This window comes from Astyanax mexicanus, chromosome 15 (genome assembly GCF_023375975.1).
Source record: "Astyanax mexicanus isolate ESR-SI-001 chromosome 15, AstMex3_surface, whole genome shotgun sequence".
Classification (NCBI taxonomy): Eukaryota; Metazoa; Chordata; class Actinopteri; order Characiformes; family Acestrorhamphidae; genus Astyanax; species Astyanax mexicanus.
In genome coordinates, this window is record NC_064422.1 from 19,955,737 (window position 1) to 19,982,243 (window position 26,507).

General features: G+C 42.4%; 1 protein-coding gene across 4 annotated transcripts in view; it reads left to right on the top strand.

Moving 5' to 3' along the window:
* Positions 1–26,241, top strand: part of ccser2b (coiled-coil serine-rich protein 2b) — a 102,230-nt gene extending 75,989 nt beyond the window's left edge. For 2 of the 4 annotated variants that reach the window (XM_007260024.4, XM_007260025.4), the window contains 2 exons: positions 4,325–4,426; positions 20,717–26,241. In XM_007260024.4, coding sequence (XP_007260086.3) covers positions 4,325–4,426; positions 20,717–21,520 — 906 coding nt within the window. In that variant the 3' untranslated portion in view covers positions 21,521–26,241. Of the gene's footprint in view, positions 1–4,324; positions 4,427–12,544; positions 12,630–15,977; positions 16,018–20,716 lie in introns of all 4 variants that reach the window. The other 2 variants (XM_007260026.4, XM_007260027.3) reach the window with 2 other exon arrangements.
* The last annotated feature ends 266 nt before the right edge of the window (positions 26,242–26,507 follow it).

Below are 26,507 nucleotides of genomic sequence, written 5' to 3' on the forward strand. Positions count from 1 at the left end.
AATGTTACCCACAGTTTGCATCTGCATCTATTCAGACTTTACTGGCTTATCCTCACCCACTGGCGCTGTAATACACCCTATTCTGCCACACCCACTTTCAGTTATTTGCTTCTTATGTCTTCAGTCCCCAGTCATTTTATATCAAACACTGAATATTTACGATTATTAAGAACATATCTAACTAGCTGTCAAACACAACACAAAAAGATGGAAGTGGGATGTCATATAACTTATATTCACCACCTTCCAAAGAAGTGGACTTTTGTTAGAGGTTGGAGGCTCTTTATTTAAAACATCCACTCAAACATCCATATGTTTGCTCTCTTTTGTCATTATTATATTTTATCGAGGAAAAGTGCCTTGGATGTTGTTAGTCTGTCAAAGGAGACATTACCTTAAGGAGCTAACCGAAGTGGCTCACAAGCGTGTCAGTGTGTCCTGAAGCTTCATAAGCAAGTCATTTCTTTGAATAAGGATGTTCTTGTGTTGGCTTCCTCTCCATCTGGACATCTGGATGTTTGGGTGGATGTTCGGAATTTGGTGTTTTTAATCATGGCCGCAGGTTATCCCATTTTTGGAAGGTGGTAAATTTAAGTTATATGGAGCCCCACAACACTCCAATATTTTTGTGTTGAGTTCGTTACAGTGCAGTTTGTGTAAAATTCTTCAATCATACTGAATAAAATTCGTAATGCAATTGTAGAGACCTAAGCCCTATCCGGACGGGATTCGTTTCTCAGGGGGTCCTGGGGTAACTTTCTCTTTTATGGGGGGTCCTCTGTGATTTTATTCCCATTCGGAACAACCATGTCTGTGTTCCTCAGATGAGGTCCTCTGAGGAAATTACTGTCTGAATTACCTAGTGTTTTTCTCTGAACTCTGTGATCTTAATTTTGGGGGGAATTTTAGTCCTGCCCGAACTCACATCTCTGAGTTTCGTCACCTTATGTTTAATAAAATAGCTATTTGCCCACTGCCACACACCATAATTACACTTTGATTGTGTGTTTCCATGGAGATCCACGTAAACACAACAGCGAGTTGAAAAATAAGGTGGAAAAGAAGGCTTTCAGCTCTAACAGCTTTCTTAATAGGATGACTAGCCAATTAGAACAGAGCTAATTTACACAGCTCATGTCTTATTATGCATCTTCTGTGTCTGAGCTTCAGGACATTACTGCTGATCTGTAAATTCCAGCTCACTGTGGTCACTTTGCCAAAGTCGTGGTTCTGCAGGTCAGGCTTTAAGGCAGCGAGCTTTTTACTAAGTGGCCTTTTAGCCATTAGCTTTAATACGGGACTGACTCTCTGTGGGACTACTGAAGCAGCACTATGACAGAGTGTGTGTGTGTGTGTGTGTGTGTGTGTGTGTGTGTGTGTGTGTGTGTGAGAGAGAGAGAGAGAGAGAGAGAGAGACAGAGTGGTTCCTCTGCACTTAGCTCTGCAGATTGAGCCTCACAGTTGTGTAAAAGTTGCCTGGATTCTTCTGGCCTCTTCATCGTTCCTTTAATCTTGGGTGCTTTCATCCTTCATGTCACAGCAGTATGAGTGTGTGTTTGTTGGAGTGTGTGTGTATGAGTGTGTTTAAAAGTGTATCTTAGCTGTGTGTTCAGTTTGTCTCTTTATTCATTTGTCCATCCCTCCATTCAACCATTGATTCACGAGTCCGTTCATCTGTCTTTCAATTTGTTTGTTCGTCTGTCTTTACTGTCATTCATCTGCCTGTCCATTTATTTGTTTTTCCATCCATCTGTCTGTCCAACCGTTCTTCCATCGCTTCCTCAGTTCATTAGTCTGTTCATCTGTCTGTCTGTTCATTTGCTCATCCCTTCATCTGCCAATTTATTCAGTAACCAGTCTGTCGCACTTGTCTGTTAATTTGTTTTTTGTTTGAGTCAATTCATCTGCTTTTTTCCTTCATATGTTTGTCCGTCCATTCGTCTGTCCGTTGGTAATTCCTACATCTGTTTGGTCGTTCATTTGTTCAACCGTCTGTTTGTTCACCGATCTGTACTATCATTCTCTTAAGCCGTTCATGCGGTTATCGCTGTTTGTCTGTCTGTTTGTCTGTTCATCTTTCTGTCCAATTCATCGGTATGTTCATCTTCCTTTCTGTCCATTTGTTTGTCTGTTTTTCTTATTGATTTATTAGTCCTGATCACTGATCTCAGTGATTATTTGTTCGTTGGTCTGTCTAGCCGTCTAGCTTTTTTTTTTTTTTGCTGGTTTAGCTGTCTGTCTGTTTATCTCTTTGTCTGATATGTCTGTTTATCTATCTGTGCGATCATTCTTTCATTAATACATTCATTCACTTAGTTTGTTCCTTCATTTTTCCATCCATCAGTCTAGTTCAGCTGGTAGATTCGTATACTTCTTTTTTCATTTGTTTGTTTATTGATTTTCCATTTGGCCATCCATTTGTCAGTTGATTTATTTGCAGGGTTTGGGAGTTTTATTTTATTTTTTTATATATATTCCATTACAACAACAACAAAAAATGTAATTTAAAGGAATACTTTTTTAAAGATAATGGCCCAATCCCATTTTAACCCTTGGCCCTACCACTTACCCTTACCCCTTCTTTTTGAGTGTAACCCTTTCCCTTGGAGCAGAATTACAAGGGGAAGGGGTGAAATCCTGACCCTAAGAATTGGGACAACCCTTCAAGCACCCGATACTCATCAGGAGCGCCAAAGTTCAGTAACCTAGCTAGCTGTTGGTTAGCTAGTTAGCTTTAGGGCATTGTATGTCTTCAGAAAGGGGGGAGATGGTGTAGAAATGTATAATTATTGTGCATTCCTTAATTCCTCTGTGATTGGGAAGCTGAAATTAGCTTTGAATAGCTTTTATTTTATTTCATTTTTCTGTTCCGCCTTAAATGTTGCAGCCGCCGCCATCTGTCGCTCCATTTAAGGTGGGACGGGAACGCTAGCTAGTTAGCTAGATAGCTGCTTAGACACCTACTAGCGATATTTTTTATGCTAGTTATGAAGAATTCAGCCATAAAACTTAAAAAATACACATTAAACTATGGTAATATAATGCTAATCATCACTTTTAACAAGGAAATAACAAAGAAACTGACCTGTGTGCTGTATGTCTACACACTACACATTAAACTATGGTAATATAGTGCTAATCGTCACTTTTAACAAGGAAAAAACAAAGAAACTGACCTGTGTGCTGTGTGTCTACACCAAATATTATAAAAAGCCAATTTTAAGACCCCATAAAACAATTACCCTGTTTACTACAGTATAAACACTGGGACATGGAACTAATGTTATGTCTCTGACCTGTGGGACATGGTAGTGGGGAATCCTGCATCAAATGTGGATGTGATGTTTGCAAACGTAGCTTATCTGTTTTAAATTTTAAGCCAGATGCTGCCGGTTACCATCATTACCAGCCACTGCACTGTTCACTTGTTCTATGATAATTAGCTAATTTAGGTCGCCTTGCCATAAGCATGCTATCTAGTTTTAGCCTTTCTCACAAGATTAATACCTCACAGCTTATATAGTTGTTGTTCCCAAGATGTTTTTTGAGATAACACTTCATGATCAGTTTGCATACTGCTTTCAAATGAAGAATGCATGTTTAAAGGAATATATATATATATTTTTTTCCCCCATTTTATTTTATTGATCATTCTAATACTCAGACGCTTCACCAGTCCTGGTTGGCTGCTTGTACATGTGTTGTTGAGTGTGTGTAGTAGCATGTTTGTGTGTGTGTGAGTAATGACGTCAGTGTGTGTGGTGTTGATTGTAGAGTCCAGTCTTTTCTCTGAGGGCACTCGGTTCTGTCTCTCAGCTCTAATGAAAAATGACGAAGCCTGAGAGAACCTGATGGGGGAGAGAGAAAGTGGGGTAGAGGGAGAGGGAAAGAGAGGGAGATGAGAGAGAGGGTGTGAGTGAGTAGCAGCACTCGCTCTCTCTCTCACATTGTATCACTGTCTCCATCACTTTAGCTCACTTTCTCCCTTTTCCTTTTCCTCCGTGTTTATCCATCCCTCTCTCTGCTGGTTTTCTTTGTGAAATAAAAGCTTGTGTTCAGGGGCATCCTGACCGCTACCCGCAGCCATTAGACACACACACACACACACGTACAAGCCATTAAATGTCTCCCCTACACTTTCTGTCTCTCTCTCTCTCACACACACACACACACACACACACACACACACACACACACACACACACACATACCCACTCTCAGATGCAGTGTGTCATTTCCAGACATTGCTGAGGGACTAGAGAATGTGGTCAGGTTTTGGTGTACAGAGCTGTCATCTGTAATGCTGTTGTTTGTTTCTGAACAGGCTGCCCAGCTGGAGGTGCCGCAGTGCCACTGCCTGCAGGGGGAGCCACTGAGCCAAGGGCAGCAGGACAAGAGCACTCAGACCCCTTGGAGAGTGCAGAATGTAAGTACACTCCTAAGAGCACCCTGAAAAGCTAAAAAATAAATAAATAAATAAACACTTTCATATTAAAGGACATATTAATGTTGCATTAGAAAAAAAATACCAGTAATGTTTAGTAAGCCTGTATTGTCCTACTAAAATTCAGGGCTGCCTAATCCTGTATTTTGTCGCATGAAATCCTGTATTTTGGCACTTTAGAAAGTTACCCATTATTAAAATTATTAGAATATGACATTTAATTTTAAATATATATACAGCTCTGAAAAAAATTTAAGAGACTTCAGTTCATGAATAAGTTTCTCTGATTTTGCTATTCATAGGTATATGTATGATTACAATTAACATTTTTGTTTTATTCTATAAACCACTGGCAACATTTCTCCCAAATTCCAAATAAAAATATTGTCTTTTAGAGCATTTATTTGCAGAAAATGAGAAATTACTGAAAAAACATAAAAGATGCAGAGCTTTCAGACCTCAAATAATACAAAGAAAACAAGTTCATATTCATAAAGTTTTAAGAGTTCAGAAATCAATACTTGGTGGAATAACCCTGGTTTTTGATCAGTTTTCATGCAGCTTGGCGTGTTCTCCTCCACCAGTCTTACACACTGCTTTTGGATAAGTTTATGCCACTCCTGGTGCAAAAGTCAAGCAGTTCAGCTTGGTTTGATGGCTTGTCGTCATCCATTTTCCTCTTGATTATATTCCAGAGATTTTACAATTCAGGAAAATCAAAGAAACTCATCATTTTAAAGTGGTCTCTTATTTTTTTTTCCAGAGCTGTATATACTGTATCAATAGTGTCCAGCCATTATGTTAAATCCACTGTCAGGTGAACTGAACAACAGTGAAAGTTGTTTCTATTTAGAACTATTGTCACAGGCGTATAAAATCAAGCAGTCTGCCTTCAGAAATATTTGCAAAGGCATGGGTGGTTCTGAGGAGCCTAATACATTTCAGCATGACAGTTGTAATAGGATGCCACTGCTGCAAACCAGTTTGCAGAAATGTGTTCCTTCCTAGATATTCCACAATCAACAGTGAGTAGTATTGCAAAAAACATTCAGACTGCTTTTTGCCAACTTTTGGCAAAAGTTTGGTGAAGGGGGGATAATTCCATAGAGTTGTTATTGTAAAGATTGACATAAGATTGACAGTAATGTGAAATCCTAATGCTTCAGCATACCAGAACATTTTGGCCAACTACATGCTTCCATGGTTGGTTTAGTTTGGTTTGTATGAACTGTAGAGATAGATAGATAGATAGATAGATAGATAGAACTTTATTGATCCCTTGGGAGGTTCCCTCAGGGAAATTAGGGTTCCAGTAGCAGCATCAATACAGTACACACAGATAGAAACAAAGAGTAGGTGTATATAAAGTGTATATAAACAATATAAAGTGCAAACAAGTAGACAAAAGTATAAAACAGCAAATATAATTAGTATAACTATAAATATAAATATGCAGTGAATGTATTTGAATAGAATTTTTATTGCACTTATTCCGTATGTATTATTTTATTGCGCTTAGTCCGTATGTGTTATTTTATTGCACTTAGTCCATTTGAGTTGCTACTGCTCCTCCTCATCCTCTGTCCTCCTGTTACTCCTCCTTCCCCCAGGGGAGGAATTGTAAAGTCTGATGGCATGATGGACAAAGGAGTTTCGGAGTCTGTTGGTCCTGCATTTGGGGAGGAGCAGTCTGTCACTGAACAGGCTCTTCTGGTTGCTGATGACGGTGTGCAGAGGGTGACTGGCATCGTCCATGATGATACCTCTTTTCCACCAACAAAGTGCTGGTGCCGGAGCCGAAGCCGGTTCCTGGGAACCTTTTGATTCGGGTTTGTGATTTGAAAACAACATGGCGGAACCCGAGCTCCTTTTAAAACTTGTGCTGCTATCTTCTGGAGCACTGTTGATTCATTTTCATTCATTTAGCTGCTTCTGCTGCTCTTAGCTGTAAATGGAGGTAAAGTTTGTAAACAACTTTGCCCCGGAGACGCTTCAATGCCCCGCCATTTGGCAGCTCGTGTCACAGGTTCGCTGGTTCCAGACCAGCCAAATTGTGTGGCCAGAACGGAACTGGCTTTTCTGGCCGAGAAGCGGTGATTTTGCGGTGGAAACGTAAAGAACCGTTCGGGAACCTGGCAACAGCACCGGCATCATGCTGGTGGAAAAGTGCCTATAGTGTTTTAGGAAGCAAGTGAACAGTCAGTTCTGAGCAAGACTACGCAAGCATAAGAGTCTGAGTCATTTTTTAGAAGAACCACATACTAAAGGTTAGATGGCTGGATCAGAACATCTCCAAAACATCAGGCAGGTTGGGGGAGGCAAGTTGTGGGGTGTTCTGGCCTTCACTGGTCAGTACCTATCACACACTTCGAGAAAGGTCAACTGGTGAACTGGCAACAGGGTCATGGGCAGCAAAGGCTCCCTGTTGGCGGCACTACCTCCCAACTTACACCTTACCTTCATAGATTTCTCGACCGGTCTAAGAAGCACTTTTTTGGGTGGAGTCTATATAGGTCAGCTTTGCCGAGTGAAGTAGTGCATTAAGAACGCACCCGAGGTCCCTGCAGAAATAACGTGGAAATTTCCCGGTGCTCCCTCTCGCCTTCTGTCCCGCCAGCCGGGTGATGGAGGTGAGCCACGGCTGGGATTAGGTCTGGAGGAAAAAAGAGGAAGTGTGAAATGTGTCCTGCAATAAGCGGCGCTGACGGACGCTCTTGGCCTCTGAAGAGTTGGTGTAAGGGGGAGATGGAGGGGACGCTGGGCAGCCCGGTGTGGTGAGGCAAAAACCCAGCGCTTAATCACACACTCAGCGGGCTGGCAGCCAACGGGGCCGTCCCTCTGCTGCGGGATTTATGCACCTTCGTGATTCGAGCTGGGCAGCTGGTGGGGTTTAGATTTACCGGCCGCCGTCTGTCCTCACCTGAGCGGAGTAATAGCAGGAGAGAGTGTTTTTCGGAAACAAGCTGTTCACACACTCTGAGGAGCGCAAAGCAGATCAGAACAGTGCTCCAGCCGAGCAGGAAAAAGCCCAGAAGTACATTCTTTCATAACAGCTGTTAAAAGGTTGGAGAAGCCTCGCAGAAATGTAGGGAGAATTCATTTCAAATAAATGAGAAGATGGAGGAACAAGACATTCCAGGCCAGGACCCACAAGTTGAGACAATCCACTTAACATTAACCACTAGAAAAACTCAGTCGTGCAAGTGGTTTCCACTTCCAGTCAATTGCTAGACACTTGCTATAGGTTTAATAGTGTGAAAAATTTTGCTAGGTGGTTGACGTGGTTTTGCAAAGTAGTCGCTATACTGTTTTTATAGGTGGTTGCTTTGATGTTGCTAAATAAAGTCGTTAAAATCTTTAAAAGGTTAAAATCTTTTTGCTAGGTGGTTGCCATGCTCATGCTATGTGGTTTCCAGGTGGTTGCTATGGTGAACCAGCTGGTTGTTTTGAGACTGCTAAGTGGGTGCTATGTTAGTTGTCATATATTGTTGCTAGGTGGTTGCTTTGGAGGTGTTTGTGTTGATATGGTGTTGCTAGGTTGTTGCTTTTTTTTGTTACAAAGTGGTTGCTGTGGGCATGCAAAACATTCAATGTGATATGCCAGGTGGTTGATATGGATTTGTAATTGGCTGTCTTTGTGTTGTTGAGTGGTTGCCATTGAGTTGTTTATTGTTGGGCATGGTGTTGCTAGTAGGCTGCAATTCTATCCTAGGTGATTGCTATGGTTTTCATAAGTGGTTGCCAAGTAATTGCCATTTTATTGGTCTGTCGTTGATTTGTGATGTTGATAGGTGGTTGCTATGATGTTTTAAAAAAAAAGTATATTAGCTTGTTTTAAATAAAAGTCATTTAATTGTTTTAAAAATAGTGCCATCCTTATGTCAATCATCATTTCCTTTTTCTCATCAAAGTTGAGCTCTTCAGTGGTCAACCGATGCCCAGTTTCACTGTAGAACTGGCAGGAGGAGGTGGAGAACTGTTGTGTTTGAACTCCTCAGACCTGATCAAAACAGACGTGGAGAGCTGATGGTCTTTAGTACACCAGCTGTGGTCGGTGTGGTTGCTGTTGGTGGGCTTGGGCATCGCTAACACCTCATTCTGTGTGCGTTACAGGGGGCGGCTTTAAACTGTCCTTTGGGAGATGAGCTTCTCTAATAAGTGCAATGTGTGCTCTAACCTGTCTGTCCATTTGTGGACACCTGAAATGTGTGTGTGTGTGTGTGTTAACCCCTTACACTGTCTGATTATAATTCAGTTATTTTTTGAACCACAAGCTGCTTATCATCATTTAGTTACTGTAATGAATGTATGTAAAGTTTGTAATGTAATGTGGTTGAGAACTTGATCTATGCAGGCTCCGCCCACAGTTGCATTCTAGCTACTGGTGCTAGTTTACACAAGCTTGAGCAAAATCCCATTGACCTTAATGCTGTGTTTACATTATGAGTAAAGATGGACAACAGCAAATGTCAGCAACAGCAAACATCTCTAAAATGGATCCCTATCCCCTTATTAGTATTCTCTATTATATAGTTTTTTTTTGTGTGAAATTAGACACTTGACAGCTGAGCCATGTTTAAAACTCTATACACACAAAAACTCCGAAAAAAGTTCCGAATTAAAGCTGCAGTCCTTAAGAGATTTTGTTTTAATTTGAAAGCACTTATATTCTTTAGTGGGGAAAGGATTAAAATATTCAAAAAGACAGAATATATTAATTTATAATCAAATGTATTAAACAGGCTTCTGTGAGCTGATGTATCAGAACCGAGTCACTGCGCTTTCCTCCAAGTGTGATGTGATGCTACTCAGTAATGCTACAACAGCAGCAGCTCAAAAAGAGGCGGTTCCTGACTTCACACATATCAGAGGAGGCATGTGCTGTTCTTCACCCTCCTGGTGTATTGGGGCATCACTAGTGATAGAGTCCTAATAAGTGGATTGGCTAATTGGCCGTGTAAATTAGTAAGAAAATGGGAAAGAAATTAAAATAAAATTATTAAAAAAAAAAAAATCAGATTTTGACACTATGAAAAGAGACTGCACCACAACACATTGCAAAAGGACATTTTTTTTGCATACTCGGTGCAATAGCACATTCTCACTAAAAACTTACTTTAAAAAATATAAATTTTACAATATAGTGCAGTTCATGGAATAATCTTTGACCGATATTTATGTTGTTTAGAAACACGAGTCTCCCATTAACAAACTGAATAGGAAAATCTGGAAATTTTATGCAACAATCAGCTTACATTAGCAAACGTCATTGGCTCTGGTTTATTCCCCTTTCTGTTTCTTAGTAACAAGACTCACAATTGAATTTGGTCTGTTTCTGCTCACATAGTGAGTTATGGTGTTTACTATAAATTAAAGTGCACTGTGTTAATTATTGTGCCCTCAAAGTCACATTTAAATTCCACTTTATGATTCAGGCATGACTCATTCAACAGTGCCCTAAAACGTAAATCACTGCGCTGCATAGGGAGGTCAAATTTAGTTTACTGAGTAGTAATAGAAACACAAATTCAGGCACTGTATCATCATCAGCAGCATGCCCCAACACTGGTGGCGTATACACATACAGATTAAAAATGATGAGTTTCTTCTTTGGAATATAATCAAGAGGAAGACTGATGATCACAACCATTAAACCAAGCTGAACTGCTTGAATTCTTGCACCAGGAGTAGTGGCATAAAGTTTTCCAAAAGCAGTGTGTAAGACTGGTGGAGGGGAACATGCCAAGATGCATGAAAACTGTAATTAAAAACCAGGGTTATTCCACCAAATATTGATTTCTAATAGATTTTTTCCAGAGCTGTATGTGAGTGTCTATGCCATATTTAAAAATCCACACACTCATATACTAACATTTTCTAACTTAGAAAAAGCACTGCACACTTCATGAAATATTCTTGAATCTGCCATTAATGAACTAAATGGGAAAATATCTGAAATGTATGGTGTGTGTTTTCTTGCAAGTTTCCCTCGCTTATATGATCAAACGTCATCATTCCCCTTTCATTCCACTGTCTGTTGCTTAGTAACAAAGAGAATCACAATGCTTTTTTGTTGACATTCAGCCTGTGTAGTAAAGGATGCTGTTCACAAAAAAAAAAAAAAAAACTGAGTGCATTGTGAGAGAATTCCACTTTACGGTTTGGACATTGAGAGAGAGAAAAAATGGCTGACGTCAATAGTGTTCTAAAACTTAAATAGGAATCCATTTATTCAAACCGTCACTAATTTGACAATAAATAATAAACCAGGCAGTGCAACGTGTTCCTAACTTTTACCATTTGCTGCAGACGTTTATTTTTCTTTCTACAGTCTTAGCTGTCTCTTTTACGCACTTAGTGTCTCGTTTAGTTGAAGTCCCTAATTTCCCTGTCATTTTACACTATAAATATTTATTTTCTTTTCATGCTTTTGACTTAATTTGTATCAACCTATTTTAATGTATCTATTTCATTGAAATGTTGGTGTATTTTGCAAAAATAAGTATTTATAGTGTTGCAACGTTTGACTTAATTTGCCAAAATGTGATTTAGATATTCCAAATATACTTATAATTTTGGCAAAAAAGTGATGATAAAAAAAAAAATTGGTAAATTTTATTTTGGCTGATTTCCCTAAGGTATTTTTTTTTTTAATTCAAATAATTTTTCAGAAATGACCAATTTTGTCTTAGAGAGTTTTAGAGACCATTAACTTCACAATATCACAGTTTTGATTTTGCCAAGTGTAGTATCATGAAGGACCATGACATTATTAAGAAGGATCTTAAAAACGCTTGCTTATTGTTTTAATGCTTATTGGATCGAATCCTTAAAGTTGTATTTTTTATGTACAGAAGTGGTGTGAAGACAGACAGCATTGTGGTATTTATGTTAATTATGTGTAAAAGCGATAGCAGTCTGTAGCGATAGCATGTCAGCTCAACATTGCTACTACATTATTAGCCTGCTGACCACTATTGTTGGCATACAAGCTAATGGCCGCAACCAGGGTCGCTACTGTGGTGATAGCGTACCTGCTACCAGCCTTGTTTAGCATCGCACCCACAAGATGTTCATGTTCATGAGCCCTTCTTATCTGAAACCTTGTATAATGTGTTCTTATTGCATAGAATTAGCAAAAACTTGAAAATAGCGAAAGGGCGGCTATGCTAATAGCAAGAGTACACTGAGCACATTTTTTTTAAATAAAAAAAATAAGCTATAAGAATTAATTTAGGTAACAGGAATGAGTGTTGAAATTGATCTCAGTCATACAGGTACAATAAGATCAAATATACAAAAAAAATAAATAAATAAGCGAACTTAATTTTGGTCTTTAGAAAAAACAACTGATGTCACTTCCTGTTGTAGATGTGACTTGTTGTAGAATGTTCCAGATGTTTCAGATCAGGATAATGTTTTACGGTAACAGCGACTGAGTAAAACCCAGGGACACAACTAAAATGTTTATTTTAACTTAAATATGGGTTTATTATGAAAAAAAATATTTATAAAGGATAGATGGAATTTGGAGGCACACAACAATGCAAAATATCTGATGGATTTTAATAACTATATTTCATGGTATAGTTTATAGTTAGAGAGTGGGGACAGGTAACTAATGCTATTTGTTCAGTGTTCAATGTACAAGACACATATATGCATAGTAATAAAATGTATTTTAAAGTTATTTTGTGTGCACATTTAGACATGTAATTTCCGGGTGGACAGAAATGGGACAGATTCTGCGGAATGTGCCTGCAGTATTGGCCTTGCTAGCATCTCTAACAATCACACTATTGTTGAAAGGCCAATGACGATTCTACGCACGCTGTGGTGTTTCAGAATATCTAGGCTTGCATTTGTTTCTTTCTTTCTTTCTTTCTTGCTGCATCTTGGTGAATGTGCTGTTTTTGTATAGCTGGTTCAACCTAGCAACAGTAGCTTTGAAAGTACACACTTTTCTGCGGGGCCTGCACAGAACACTCCATTTGAAGTGTTAAGGGGTTAAAAAGTGAGCCTGTGTGTTTGTGTGTGTTTGTGTCTCTGTGTTTGTGTGTGAGGTGGTGGGTCAGTATTTCTCTCTTTCTGCGCACACAGGGCATGCCGCCTGCTCTCCTCCTGTCTTCCAGGCGTGTGCAGCAGGGGAGTTCACGCCTGTGTGTGCCTGTCCACCACCAACAGAGTGAGTCTCTAACCCGCGGCCTGCACCGACCAGCCACCCAGCATATTCCCACAGTCCCCTGCCTGTAGACCCCCCAGCCTGCACCAATCCACCCCTTGCCTTCGACTGTCTGTCTGTTTTTCTGTTTATCTGTCTGTGTCTGTGTGTGTGTGCGCCGTTGCGCCTGCCCTCCACACCACCGGCAGCGCTGCTGAGACCCTCCTCTGGCCCACTGCACTCTGCTTGTGCTCCTTACCCCCTACCACACCCCCCGGTCGCCTCGTCTGCCTCCGATCTCTTCAAACGGTTCATACAGACATTCCCAGATCAGCTGCAGTCGCTCCCACCTTCACTCAGCAGACCAGCACACATCTCCTCTAACTCTACACAGTTCCTCAGCTCTTTCTCTCTCTTAGTCTTTCTTTTATTTCTGTCTATCCTCTATCTTCTGTTTGTCTCTTCTTTCTGACTCTACCTCTCACAACACTCAGTCTCAAGCACTATCTTACCTGTTACTCTTTCTGACTCTCGCTCACTCTGACTCTCTCACTCTTTTTCATTCTCAATCTCGCTCATTCTTTCTGAATCTCACTATTCAGTTTCTCTCTCTCTCTCTCACTCTTTCTGACTCTCACTATTTTTCATTCTCAATCTTGCTCATTCTTTCTGAATCTCACTATTCAGTTTCTCTCTCTCTCTCTCACTCTTTCTGACTCTCACTATTTTTCATTCTCAATCTTGCTCATTCTTTTTGAATCTCACTATTCGGTTTCTCTCTCTCTCTCTCTCTCTCTCTCTCTCTCTCTCTCTTTCTGACTTTCGCTCACTCTGACTCCCACTGTCCCACCTCACTCTTTTTCGCTCTCACTTTTTCTTTCTGAATCTCAGTATTTTTTCTAATTTGGTTTCTCTCTTTCTCTCTCTCTCTCTCTCTCTCTCTCTATCTTTCTTTCTGACTTTCGCTCACTCTTACTCCCACTCTCACTTATTCTTTCTGAATCTCAGTATTTGTTCTGATTTGGTTTCTCTAACTCTCTCTCTCACTTTTTCTTACTCCCACCTCACTCTTTTTCACTCTTATTCTTTCTAAATCTCAGTATTCACTCTGTTTCGGTTTCTCTCTCTCTTTCTCTTGCACTCTTACTCTTTCTGGCTCTTGCTCACTCTGACTCCCACTCTCCTACCGCACTCTTTTTCACTCTTACACTTTTACCTTTTTCTTTTTAAGTCCTGTGCTTATCTTACACTCTTTCTCTCACCCTCTTCTCACACTGCCTCTCACTCTTTCTCCATTCTCCATTCTTTCTGACTCACCATTTAATCTGATTCGGGTTTCTCTTTCTCTCTCTCTCTCTCTCTCTCTCTCTCTCCCTCTCCCTTCACCCTCCATCTTCTGTTTCTTCTTTCTGTCTCTAGCTCTTACCTCACTAAATTTGACTCTAACTCACCTGTTACCCTTTCTAACTCCCTCACACCATCTCCCACTTCATTATTTTTCAATCTCACTCCCTTTTTCTTTTTAAGTCCTGTGCTCACCTTTCCCTCTTCCTGTCACTCTCACTTCTCATTCTTTTTGACTCTCACCATTCACTGACTCTCACTTTCTTTTTTGCTTTTTAAATCTCTTTTTTTGAATTTTAAAATTCTTCTAAGACACTTTGATTCTACTTCTTGCCTCAATTTTTTTAAATTAATTTTGACACTTTTCAATCTTTTTGACTTTCTCAATACTTTTTTAAATCTTTCAATCTATCACCTGTTATTTCTGACACTTACCTGTAGTTCTTTTTGACTCTATCTTTGACTCATGCACTTGTTTTTTTACTTCTCATCCTTTGCATCCCACTTTTACACATCACTCTTTCTTAATGTCTTGTTCTTTTGATCATTTTCTTTTTCTTTCTTGTACACTTTTAGACTTTCTCTATAGCTTCCTTATCTTAACTCACTTCCTGTCTCTGTTCCCACACTCCTGGATTCTCTTCTTCCTACGCTTACAACAGCTCTAACTCTGTACACTATACCTGTCTCTCTCTCTCACCCTCTCTCCCTCTCTCTCTTTCTCTCTCTGTATTTATTTCTGGTTTTGAAACCCAGCTGGATCGTATCTAAAATGAGTCGAATGAGGTCAGACATGCGCTGTTATCCTTGCCTGCAATCAGAGATTATTTGCATTAATGTGGTGAATTAGAGCAGTGAGCCACTGTCGGCTGTGTGTTAGTGATTTTTATCAGTTCAGGGCAGTTCAGCTACACAAGTAAACTAGAGTGGATTAGCACATACGTAAAAATGACAAAAAACAGTTCAAAAAACTGTACCAATGTTTAGTTTGTAATTAGATTTTAGCAGTAAAAAACACAATTAGACTTTATTCAGTCAGGTACTGTTTAGTTGACTTGTATTTGGCTGCAGAGCAACATAATCAATAATAGTTTATTTGCAGTATTTTTTAGAATCAGTGCTATCTATTGTGTAAAACATCACAGAGTCACATTATCTTAAACACTACTTTTAATGAATACAAATACAACTGAAAATACTCACCTGTCGTTGTCGCTTTCGCCGGTCCACCTGGGTCGAGTGGCAGTTGTGACAACTTTTATGAAATAAAGCATAAAAAAATTTATCAAAAATGCCCATCATCTCTTTTCTGGCCCTCACTGAGTTGGTTGATGAGTGAGACGCCGGGAGGCTGACAAGAGCTGATACAGCTGAGGGAGTGTGATCGTACACACACACACACACAAGATTCATTACAAAATGTGTGTGTGAGTGAGAGCTACACAGCGGTAGCACACACACACCCTAATTCATTACAGCATGGGTTTTGATCTTGATCCGTGGGACTGCGATACCCCGCAGTCTCGGAGAAGGAGGGAGGGCAGGCACTATTCTGCTTCATTTGGGCTAAACACACACACACACACACACACCTCAGTCAAGCAGCACTGAAGCAGCAGAGCGACAGGCCTTGTTCCCACAGTCTGGTGGAGCTGAGAGGTGATGTAAGTGGCTCGCTCTCCTTGGCTAACGAGTGGAAAGGTGAAGAGCAGACCCCCTCCCACCCCGCTAGTGTCTTCTTGATGTCTGTTTTGTTTATTTTGTTTACACCCTGGCATGCGATGCATGAAGCCTTTGGCACATTGGCAGCTGGATGAGGCTTAAACATATCAAACACTTGCTGGGTGTCTGATGAACGAGTTGTGGATTGCAGTGTGTTTTCTTGTGTGCGTGTGAGAGACTAAGACAGAGAGTGTTTGTTTTGGGGTGAGTGTTTCCCACCCAACCATTCCATTGTCCTCCTTTGACTGACAGAGCTCTCCTCTCCTTGTCTCTCCCTCTGCCTCTCCCAAACTGCCCCTGGCACAGGAGTGGAGGAACTAGTGCATTACTTCAGAGATACAGCGTGGTACAGTACTGACTTTTCTCTAAAACCTGTCCCAACCCCCTTTCCATTCCCACACCCCCACCTTAAAAATGACCCCCTCCAACCCATTTCTTTTTTTTTTTCAACCACCCTATCACCTCATCCCCAGGCAAACATACCCAGCCAAGTCATTCCTAATTCTGATCCATGTCTGACCACCCTATTCCTGCCCCCTGCCCCACCACCCTATTCCCAACCCCTGCCCAATCACCCTACTCCCAACTCTTGCCTGAACCCCCTGTTCCCGAACCCTCCACGACCACCCCATTTCCGACCCCTGCCCAACCACCCTACTCCCAACTCTTGCCTGAACCCCCTGTTCCCGAACCCTCCACGACCACCCTATTCCTGACCCCTGCCCAACCACCCTACTCCCAACTCTTGCCTGAAACCCTGTTCCCGACCCCTGCACAACCCCTGTATTCCCGAACCCTGCACAACCACCTTATTCCCGACCCCTGCCCAACCACCCTATTCCCAACTCTTGCCTGAACCCCCTGTTCCCGACCCCTGCATGACCCCCGTTTTTCCGAACCCTGCACGATCACCCTGGTCCCTGACCCCTGTCCCACCACCCTGTTTCTGTCCCCTATTCCCAATCCCTTGCATGACCACCCTATTTTAGGCCCCCTGCCCAAACAACCCTATTCATGGTTCCAGCCCAAACAGACCCCGTCCTGACCACCCTATTTCCGACCCCGTCCTGACCACCCTATTCCCAACCCCTTCCGAAACAACCCTATTCTTAGCCTCTTCACTAATAACCCTATTCCCAACCACTGTCTAAACAACCCAATTACCAGTCCCAACCCAAGCAACCCTATTCCTGGGTCTTGCCCGCCTACCTTATTTTCAGTACCAGCCCAAACAACCCTATTGCTGGGTCTTGCCCAACAACCCTTTTCCCAACCCATGTCTTTTGGGTCAACAGTTTAAGCCCAAACCCTGGTCAACCACCCATAACCATTTTCCCAACCCCATATCAATCCAGAGTTTACCCACCCCCTTCCCTTTCTCCCTGTTCATCCTTTTTGCTCCAGTTTACATTCCACATTCCTTATTCCCCAGATCCGCTTGTCATAATGCCCAATCTAACTCCTATCCCAGGATCATCCTCACTCCAGTTAACTTGCCCTGAACCCACTTCATTATTTCTTCACCCTCAATTCACCCCATAATGTTCCTATCCCCAGAATCCACCACCCCATTTCAAGTACTGAATCTGTCTTTACAATTTCACCGAACCCCAATCAGTCCTTCCTAATAAATCCACCCCATTTTCTCACCTCCTTTCAGCCTCCTCTATCCATCTTACCCCAGTCCCTAAAGTCCCAGTGCACACTCTGTACTCACTCTATCCCCACCAGTGTGGCTGTCTTTTTTCTGCCTGTTCCCCCATTACCCATCACACTCTCTGCAGGCTGGAAAGCCCAGTCATGGCTGTCAGACTGTTCGGAGTGTCTTTACCTCTTTGGCATCTTTCCCCTCCTCTCTCCCTCTCTTTCACACAATCACCCTTTCTCTCCTTACAACCGCATCCTCCCACCACCTCATTCTTTCTCTGTTCATTGCATTCTATTACAGTAGGTGGTAAGATGAATGTTTGTGTAACACAAAAACACAATAAGGTCCTTTTTTAGAAGCTGAAAATGGTCCTTGTATAGGTTGGGATAAAAAAAACCTACATTTTCTCCAAGTCATTCATTAAAGCTGCAATCTCCTCAGGATGTGGTAAATTTTAAATGCAATAAAGTAGCGTTTCTTTAATAACAGAAGGAGTTCTAGTGTTAACTAAAATCTGTACACGACTTCCAGGCATGCAAAGACCCTGCAGAGGAAGAGGACGGAAGAAAGCGTTATTTTTTTTCATCGTATATGCCTCATTTCATCAAGTGTTCCGCCGTTGATAACCGTCTAAGACTTTCTGTGGAGAAATGTATCGAGTTTGGCGCGTTGCTTTGTCTTCCAGGAGTGTTATGAAGTGACAGTGTGTCTAAGCGCGGCACGTAGAGGACTAATGATATAACCCGAGAAGCACACCGCTCTCACCCCAATGCCTCCGCGTCATTTCTGTGGTTATTAATGATGACGGCGATGTGATAGCTCTCTCTGATGCATGAACTTCCACCAGAGACGGACCACGGTGCCCATGTTAAAATCATCTCCACTCAGCTCAGTTCATTATTCTCTGTATTTTGGTGCTGTATGTTGAGTGGCTGAAGGAGAGGCGATTGACTGCTTTTTAATTTGAAACTTTAATTAAGGATGTCCTTATTTTTCTGGCTGATCTGAGTCTGCTGCTATTGAATCTGATTGTTAATATAGACTTCAAACCAATGTTTATGGTTTGTTGGCTGTACATGTCGGGTTGCTAATGGTAATGGTACAGTAATATCTTTGTTTTAGGGGCAGGGCATGGAGAAAATATCGAAGTGTAAATATCTAATTGAGTCAAAGATGATTCTAATAAGTTATCAAGTCATTGATCCATAAGAATATGCTTCAGTTGCCTGGGGACAGGGATTGGGGACATCCATAACTGTACGTCCAAGTTTAGGTGCATAGAGTGAAAATTGCCTATTATCGTTATTCAAACTTGAGTTTTCATTTGATTTTGCTGGGAAACTGAATGTTAGGGGGACACAACCTGACACCAGTGGGTAAGGATTGGAAGCAGCTGGCAAAGGACAAATGTAGGGAGGCGAGACCAGGACAAAAAGGAAGTGGAGAGAACACATTAGTCGTTGAGCCACAGTGCCTCAGCCATTGGCTGCTGTTTGGGCGAGTGCCCACCGTGGCATTTCAGTTATAAAGTCAAGGAGACTTTTAAAATCCTACGGAGAAGTTTATATGTCCCCTATATCACAGTAGGGTCACTCTTACTCTACCTTTACTCTGCATTTTCTCTGTCTTGCATCGCTTTCCTCTTTTTACAGCTTTTACAGGCTTCTCTCTCTGTTTTACATCTCTTTTTCTCCTTCTAAAGCTTTTCACCTCCCTCTACTTCTTTCAGGTTCCCTGCTTTATTCTTCTTGTCCTTTACTCTCTCACTCTATAACATTGTGTCACATTTTGTCCGCCGCTGGTTCCTAATCTCTGGTGAGCTTCCATAAATTATTTATGAAGCGACACAGAGACGCCGATGCCCCTTCTTGACTGGCCTGGCGCTCAAAACTGAAAACCTCCCAGAAGGAAGGGCAGACGCTGCTGAGATGGGCTGCACAGCATGATCAACCTCTCCCCTCTCTTATTCCGTCCTTCCCTCCCTCCTGTTGAATCAGTGCCTGTCGAGAAAGGAAAAAAAAAAACAACAAAATGTATTTTTTCGAAGTCTCAGCCCTAGGCCAGGGGCAAATATTGACAGGGTTGGAGATCAGAGCAATTGATGTGGCCAGCATCATAAAAATGCTACTGTGTTTATTAGTGAGTGGAAAAGGGAGGAGGTGTAGGTAGGGAAAAGCCAGTAGGTGGAGCTGTGGGCCAGGAAATCTCTTCTAATTGGGGCTGCATGAAACTGATCTGACAGGCCTTAGAGCTTGTGCAGGTCTGCTTTGTCTGATCTGCTGCAATGCTGGGGCTTCAAGCCAGAAACTTTTGCAGGGCATTACACTGACTGAAGCTCTGAACTGGACTTTGACTCTGTGGATTATGGAGCTTATTCTTCGTTTAACGCTGCGCTACATTCAGTCAGCAAGTGCTTTTGAGTTTTATGCCTCAGATAAGCACTAGCCACAGCTCATCCTGTGGTTGCATCCAGCCAAGAATGTCTCCATCAAATTCTGTCCATGTTCCATTTGGATTAGATTCTGCAGAGGGTTCAGACTTTAAAGTCTTAAAGTTGATGTTAGTCAAGAAATCCAACATTGTGTAGGTGCCCCTCAAGCAGGGTGTCAATGCACTCTATTGCCAATCGAACAGCAGAGGCAACATCAAAGGATCCACTCCACAATAGCACGGCAGTGGTGCGGCACCTTGGCCGGAGAGCTATCCGTTGCACACAGGAGCATCACATGGAATAATTATCTTTGAAGTGGCCTGGATGGCTTCTGAATGATGGACAGGTCCAGGTCTCTGTGTGCAGTCTGGCCTGAATGAGTGGCATTCAGTCTCCCAAGATGGGAGTGAAAAGCCTGGCCCTTCCTTCAGCACCAGCTTTTTTCCTGACATTCCCAGATTTCTAACAGCAGTGTGGGTTGCGAAACTGTTAAATATGTAAAAGAGTGTGACATTCTAAATGTACACAGAAAAGAATGCGGCACCTTGCTTTGATTGTGACCTCACCCCCTCAGGTGGAAGCACATATCACTGCTAATAAGCACCAAATTGACAAGCTTCAACCAGCACTGCTAACTCTGCTCGCAAGCCTTTGTAAATCAAAGACTTGTCATTTTGTGGAGGACTCTCTGTGTCTCTTCTCGCACCCATCTGATTCTACACAAACAGATTAGCTTTATCTCAGAGTGGTGATGAGTTGCGTGGGTGCTGAAGAGAGGATTTCAGTGGCTTTCAACCATGTGCTCGGGGTTGCCTTGCAGTTGTGTTTACTTATTTTACAGCCATTAAGAATAAAACATAGTAGATAAACTTTTAGGTGTGTAGCCATGCTTTAACTTTTTAGCACGTACATAGACCAACTTGCAAAGAGCATTGTAATGATTTTGTTGTTTCTTTCTTCCCACAGCCTCAGATACTACAGCCTTCCCGACCCTTGTCCAGGTCCAGCGGACACCACAAACTGGAAAGACCATCAAGCAAAGTCCTCACAGGGGCCCACAGTGACAGTGTGGATGCCAAGTCTGGTGACTGTCCAGTAAAGGTCCAGCCTTGTGCTTCAATCTCACGAGATTCTACCACGAGTAACATCATCCTTTCTCCTCTTCCTGAGCCTGCAACTGCACCTGCTTCTGCTGCTACTGTTAGTCCTACTGTTCCTGCCACGTCTTCTGTCACTCTGCAGGACTGTGGACCTGATGAGCTTCACCAGCTTCTAGACACCCATCTCACAATCAGTGACTTGCACAGCCCCAGGGTCCGTACTAGCAATGTGCTCCTCAGAATAGGTGACCCACTTAGCCCTGGGGTTCAAGTTAACAACTGTGTTCAGCTGCTAAGGGGAGACTGTGCACCTAATGACCTTCACAGTCTGCAACCACTTAGCTACATCAAAAGAGCTACTGCTCTGATGAGGCATCGGGATAGTTCCCAGATAAACCTTGGTAGAGGTTTTCTGGGCAGGGCAGGGCGCCAGCAAGCCTGTTCCTCCAATACATCCAGGACCAGGCATATGCCTCCACCATCCCGTGGCCTCCCATGCATCAGCTCAGCCTCGCAGGTTGCTGCCTCCACAAATTTCTCAGCACACAATGTCCACTTTCGGGGCCTCAGACCAAACCAAGCTCCTAGAGACATAGAGCAAAGCTCAGCACGTGCCCGTGAGCTCCCCCAGCCCTGCAACTCACGCCTCCCCAAGCCAAAGAGCCACTGACACTTCCTGACACTTGGAAAGAGGCCAGCCAGTAACGTCCCCTCCCCTCCCCTCCTCTTCTCTTCCCTCCTTTACCCTCCACAGCTCTGCTCAGGGCCTCCCACCAGACTTCATGCCTTCCCCTGGCAAGGTCGTCACATAAGCTCTGTAAGCTCCAAAAGACTGCTCCGCTGAGGTCTTATTTATTTTGCCGAACATATCGAGGAGCGTTGCTGTGTTTGATCTTCCCGAGCTCTCCAAATAAGATGTGCACTCAAGGTTGCTCATCAGGTTGCCTGTGTTATTAAGCGCATCAGGAGCTTCTCATATGCGGTTTAAAAACTCCACTGCAAATCCAATCATTCAGTGTATTCTTCTGCTGTTCAACTTTCCCACTGTCTGTGCCAGGTGATAGCTATATATGTTTTCCAAAGCCTTGAAAAAGAAATAAAAAAACACTATTTATAAATGTAATATATTTTAAACGAATATAAGGCGATTGACAATAATTCCTTTGTTGCCTTTAACTCTTGACTAGCTAAAAAACGAAAAAGAACAGCTGAAATATGAGTTTCATTCTGACTGGGGAAAAAAGAGAAAAGAAAAAAAGAGAGGAATATAATACGACTAATAACCACTTGATATTTTCTATATACTCATATAACAAAATAAGCTATGTTCAGTGTCATTAGAAATGTGCTGATCGATTGAAATGTCAGTAGTTTTGAGTCACCTTATTATTTATGTTTTGACCACTGTAATGAACCTGTTATGCTACACTACACTACACAACAAAATGTTCCTTTTCATTATTAAACATTTGCAGAATGCCTAGGTACATTTAGTAGATTGATCCATTTTGTTGGTGAATTTCTGTCAGTGATGGTTGGATGCTGTCTGATGCTGTCGTCTGTTGAGCACGTGACCCTTGTCTATGTTTCTAAGGAGCTTTAGTAAGGTCGGGTCCATTCTGTTGGCTTTACAGGAATTGATCGTTCACAGTTGCCCTTTAAAAGAGCAATGTGTGACTTGTAGCCTTTTGATTGCATCAGATATCTGTCCCTTTGTCATGAGCAACAGAGTGAGGAGTACCATCAGCTGCAGCAGACTGACTGACTGCTTTTCTGATGAAACACTACAGAGTGCTTTTCTTGTTCTTTTTCTCTGCCATCCTTTCTCTCCTGCCTTTTGTCTCCTCGCGTTTGCTTGTGGAGTTCTTCACATCACTGTTCAGTGAGAGTAGTACGTGGGTGTGTGACTCTTTTGTGCTCCTCCCAGCCCTGCTGTCTGCACTCAGTGTATACCCACGACCAGAACTTTCTGAGGAACCGTATTGTGCAATCGTTCGCCCCCGCCTCCCGTTCCCGATCCCCCCCTCTTTCCACCGCTCTTCTTCCCCAGCTCTCCTTCAGCAGTGTGGAAGCTTGTGGCCTGCGGGCAGAGCCCACCCACCCAGCGCGGTAATGAGCAGGAGTGCTGGGAGCCCAGGCGAACCCGGCAGCGCAGAGTCTCCCCAGCCTTCAGCAGAAGCGGCTCAGAACACAGAACCGAGATGAAGAGAAATAGAAGCGCAGGATCGACGCCGCCGGCGTGGAGAGCTCTGGCCATGCAGTGGGATGCTCAGGACCTGTTGGCATGGTTACTGGGATGAGCTACGCAGCGGTAGTGGGCTGCTGCCCATTGGCTGGCTCTTTGTGGGTCCAATTGCTATCTTGTCCCTCATAATTTTACTTCATTACAACAAAGCAGCAACATAAGTGCAATTCATGATAGCGCAATTGTAAAACAGAATGGCACACTGCGTTTTTATCTCAAAGCCATACTCTGAACCTCCTCTGATTCAGCTAAGTCAGTGGAAGGTTCATGTATATTGTCGAATATACAGTGTTTTTAAGAGGCTTAGTCTTTAGTACATGCACTGTAATACTCTGTCTTCAAATAGAGAACGTCCCGCATGCACTCGCAATACGCAATAAGCAAAGTGATGATACCTGCCTGTAGCTTATCTGTGTTACTATGCAAGAAATGCCCCAAGTATAAGATCAGACAAAGCTGTCCTAAATCAGCCTTGGGAAAATGACAGAAAACGACGGCTGCATAGCTTACATCTATGACGTAACCACTACGTGAAAGCTTCCTAGTGTTTTTAAAGCTTTTCAGATGTCTCATGTTATGTCATTTTGTTTCATATCAGCTTGCATGTCATGATGCACAATCTGACCTTCTGTTATGCTGTCTTTGGCCTGTGGTTTAAGAAGATTTCTTCTTCCTGCAGAGAAACCTTCCTTTATTGTCATCCTAAACCCCTTCTGCAAGTCCCACTCACTGTCTTCCAGTTGCTCAGCCAAGACCTCAATTCCTCTTTTCAGTCGCAGTCTTTTTTTGCAGCAAGACCTAGAGTTACCCAGTAACTACAACCATTGCTTTATCTGTACTCGGCCTCCAGTCCTCACCCATTTGTCTCATTACGTGAACGAGACCGACAGCTCAGCTCTCTCGTATGGCAAGTCAAATCTGTTCACCTGGGCACATTCAAGCAGTTCACCCACCTGAGCTTCCCTCACTCTGTCGTGGATGTCTCTCTGCATAAGCCTTCACTGGTGACATACAGCTTGAATCGTCCTTGAAGCGCTTCTCCTCGGATGTTGCTGTCTGTTGGTAGGCAACTTGAAGACAGAGGCTTGGAAATGAGGAGCATCTCCAGGAAGTCTCTCTCCACGTGCACCAGCGGCCCGCAGATTAAACAAGATGCCCTCCCTGTAATCCCCAAATCCCACTTTAAGTGCACTTGACTTCCAAAGCAGCCCCTTCCTTCTACTACCTCTGCCTACCTTGTGCGCACACTAATGGAATCCCACTCTGGAAAGAAAAGAGAGTGCACACCTGAGCCCCCCCCAGACATGGCCTCTCGTAAGTACCTAAGATGATGGAGTGGCCTAAAGAGGATCTGTGTGTGGATAGTTCTTGAAGTGGTAGTGTTGATGGTGTTCCTGTTAACTGCAATTGACGAGAGTGGGACAATGGAGCGTGAGAGTACCACTCGGTTGTCGGTGAGGACCCAGAGTAAACATACACATTTGCACTGTTTCTATTTTCAAGGGGTGAAAGGAAGGGTGCTTGAAGAACCTGAAGATGCAAGGCACCGCTGAGAGGGACTGAAGCTTCCTTGACTTTGAATAGTTTGAAAGAGGAAAAGTTGCTCCTTTTCGTAGAGTTGGCTCAGATTTGTTTTATTTAATGAATGTTTTATGCGTTTTTTTTTTTTTTTTCGTTTTTTTTTAACAGACATTATTTATTGGAGTCTAATACTGTTGCGTCTTTACCTGGTTTATCGTTTGGAAGAAAAACTAGCTTTAACTTTCCATAGCATAGTGGAGGATGCGATTCTTTCAACTCTCGTCTAGATGTGTCCTATAGCACAAGTGCCTTGTAATTTAGGATTTAGGCTTTAGGATTTCGCATTGAATTCACAGAGCACTTGGCTTGATACCATCAGGAAAAGGGTGTTTTGTGTTTAAAGTTTGAGCTCTGCTACGTTGATGCAGCTGGCATTAGCTTTTGCTTTCACATCAGAGCTGCTGCTGGGCTGCATTGCTTTCCTTCACGAAACTTAGCTAAAGATGTGACCTGTGATGGTATACAACTGTCTTCATGTATTTATTAACCACAGAACCACATGTGTATTACAGTTCCTTTGATTCCTGGTATATTCTGGTCTTTTTTTTTTGTTCCTACTTAACACCTACTGTTAATAACTCAACTGTAATATGAATATAATCTTCTGCTCGGTCTTAACTCGCTGGCGTGACACTACACGTTCAACACTAGGTAATGCATATGTTTGCGTATGTGCTTCATGTCCAGCTCTGTACCACTTGAACAACACTCGAAGTCCGTCCTGTAAGGTGTGACAGTTATTTACGCTAACCGCGAGTCGTCTCAAATTGGCGCCACTTTCAGAAACCTAGTCCAGTTCCCAGTTCTAGAAGTGTCCCTGCATGTCTCATCACGCACTATGGAAATATAAGTTCTGTAAGTGTCTGTCAGTATTATTATTATCTGTTGTTCAAACCTCGGCACGGTAGTCCCACTCTTATGGGAGGGATGTTATGTGGCGGGTCTTCTTTGGCTAAAGCATCATGGTGTTTCAACCATCTTCAACTGTGGCCAGAATAGGTTTCTGCCAGCTTCAAGAGGTTCTTCACACCATGGTACTTCAGGGAAAGAAGCCCTGGGCTGCTGCATGCCTCCATTTCTGCAGATCTTCTTCAAAAACACTGTATGCGAACCAACTGCAGTTTCTACACCCCTGTATGCTTTTTTTACTGGCGATTGCCAGTAGTCGTCGGTTATCTAAAAAGCCCAGCAGTCAGTGTTACATCACTGCCTCTCCTTAGCAATCCAGCTTATTAATTTATTTTTTTGCTCCATCGTGACTTGACAGCTGTTCCATTGTTCTGTACATCTTGTATTTTTAATTTGTGCAATAAGAACACAGCGAAGAGCTCGAGCGGATATGCACTGTTGTTCGACGTGTAATTCTGACTAATTTATTTGAACGTTAATTACAAGAAGTGTTGTCACCAAATACTGACTAAGAATAAAAGAGGAAGAATGTCTTCAGCCAGACACACTCTTGAGACTGAAAAAAAAGAGAAAGTGATGTTTTTGTCTCTGTCCTCATCTCTTTGCTTTGAGGCGGTGTGTCTGAGAGCTTGAAATAAAGACGGCACCAAAACCTATTGTCAGTTTTGCGTGTCTCTTTTTTTATGTGTGTTTTTGTGTGTGTGTGTGAGTATATCTGTAGACACAATCAATTCATCTATGGTTCACCCACAAAGGCTTTCTTTTGTACAAGCCATAGCAGCACTGGACATGCTTTATAGAGCATAGGCAAACATCACATAAAAAAAAAAAAAAAAAATCAAGTTGAGGTTTAAGTGTCTCTTCTTGACGTTTGGTTTTCGAACAAGCTGGCATAGTTTTTGCTTTTTTGGCAGGGTACTGT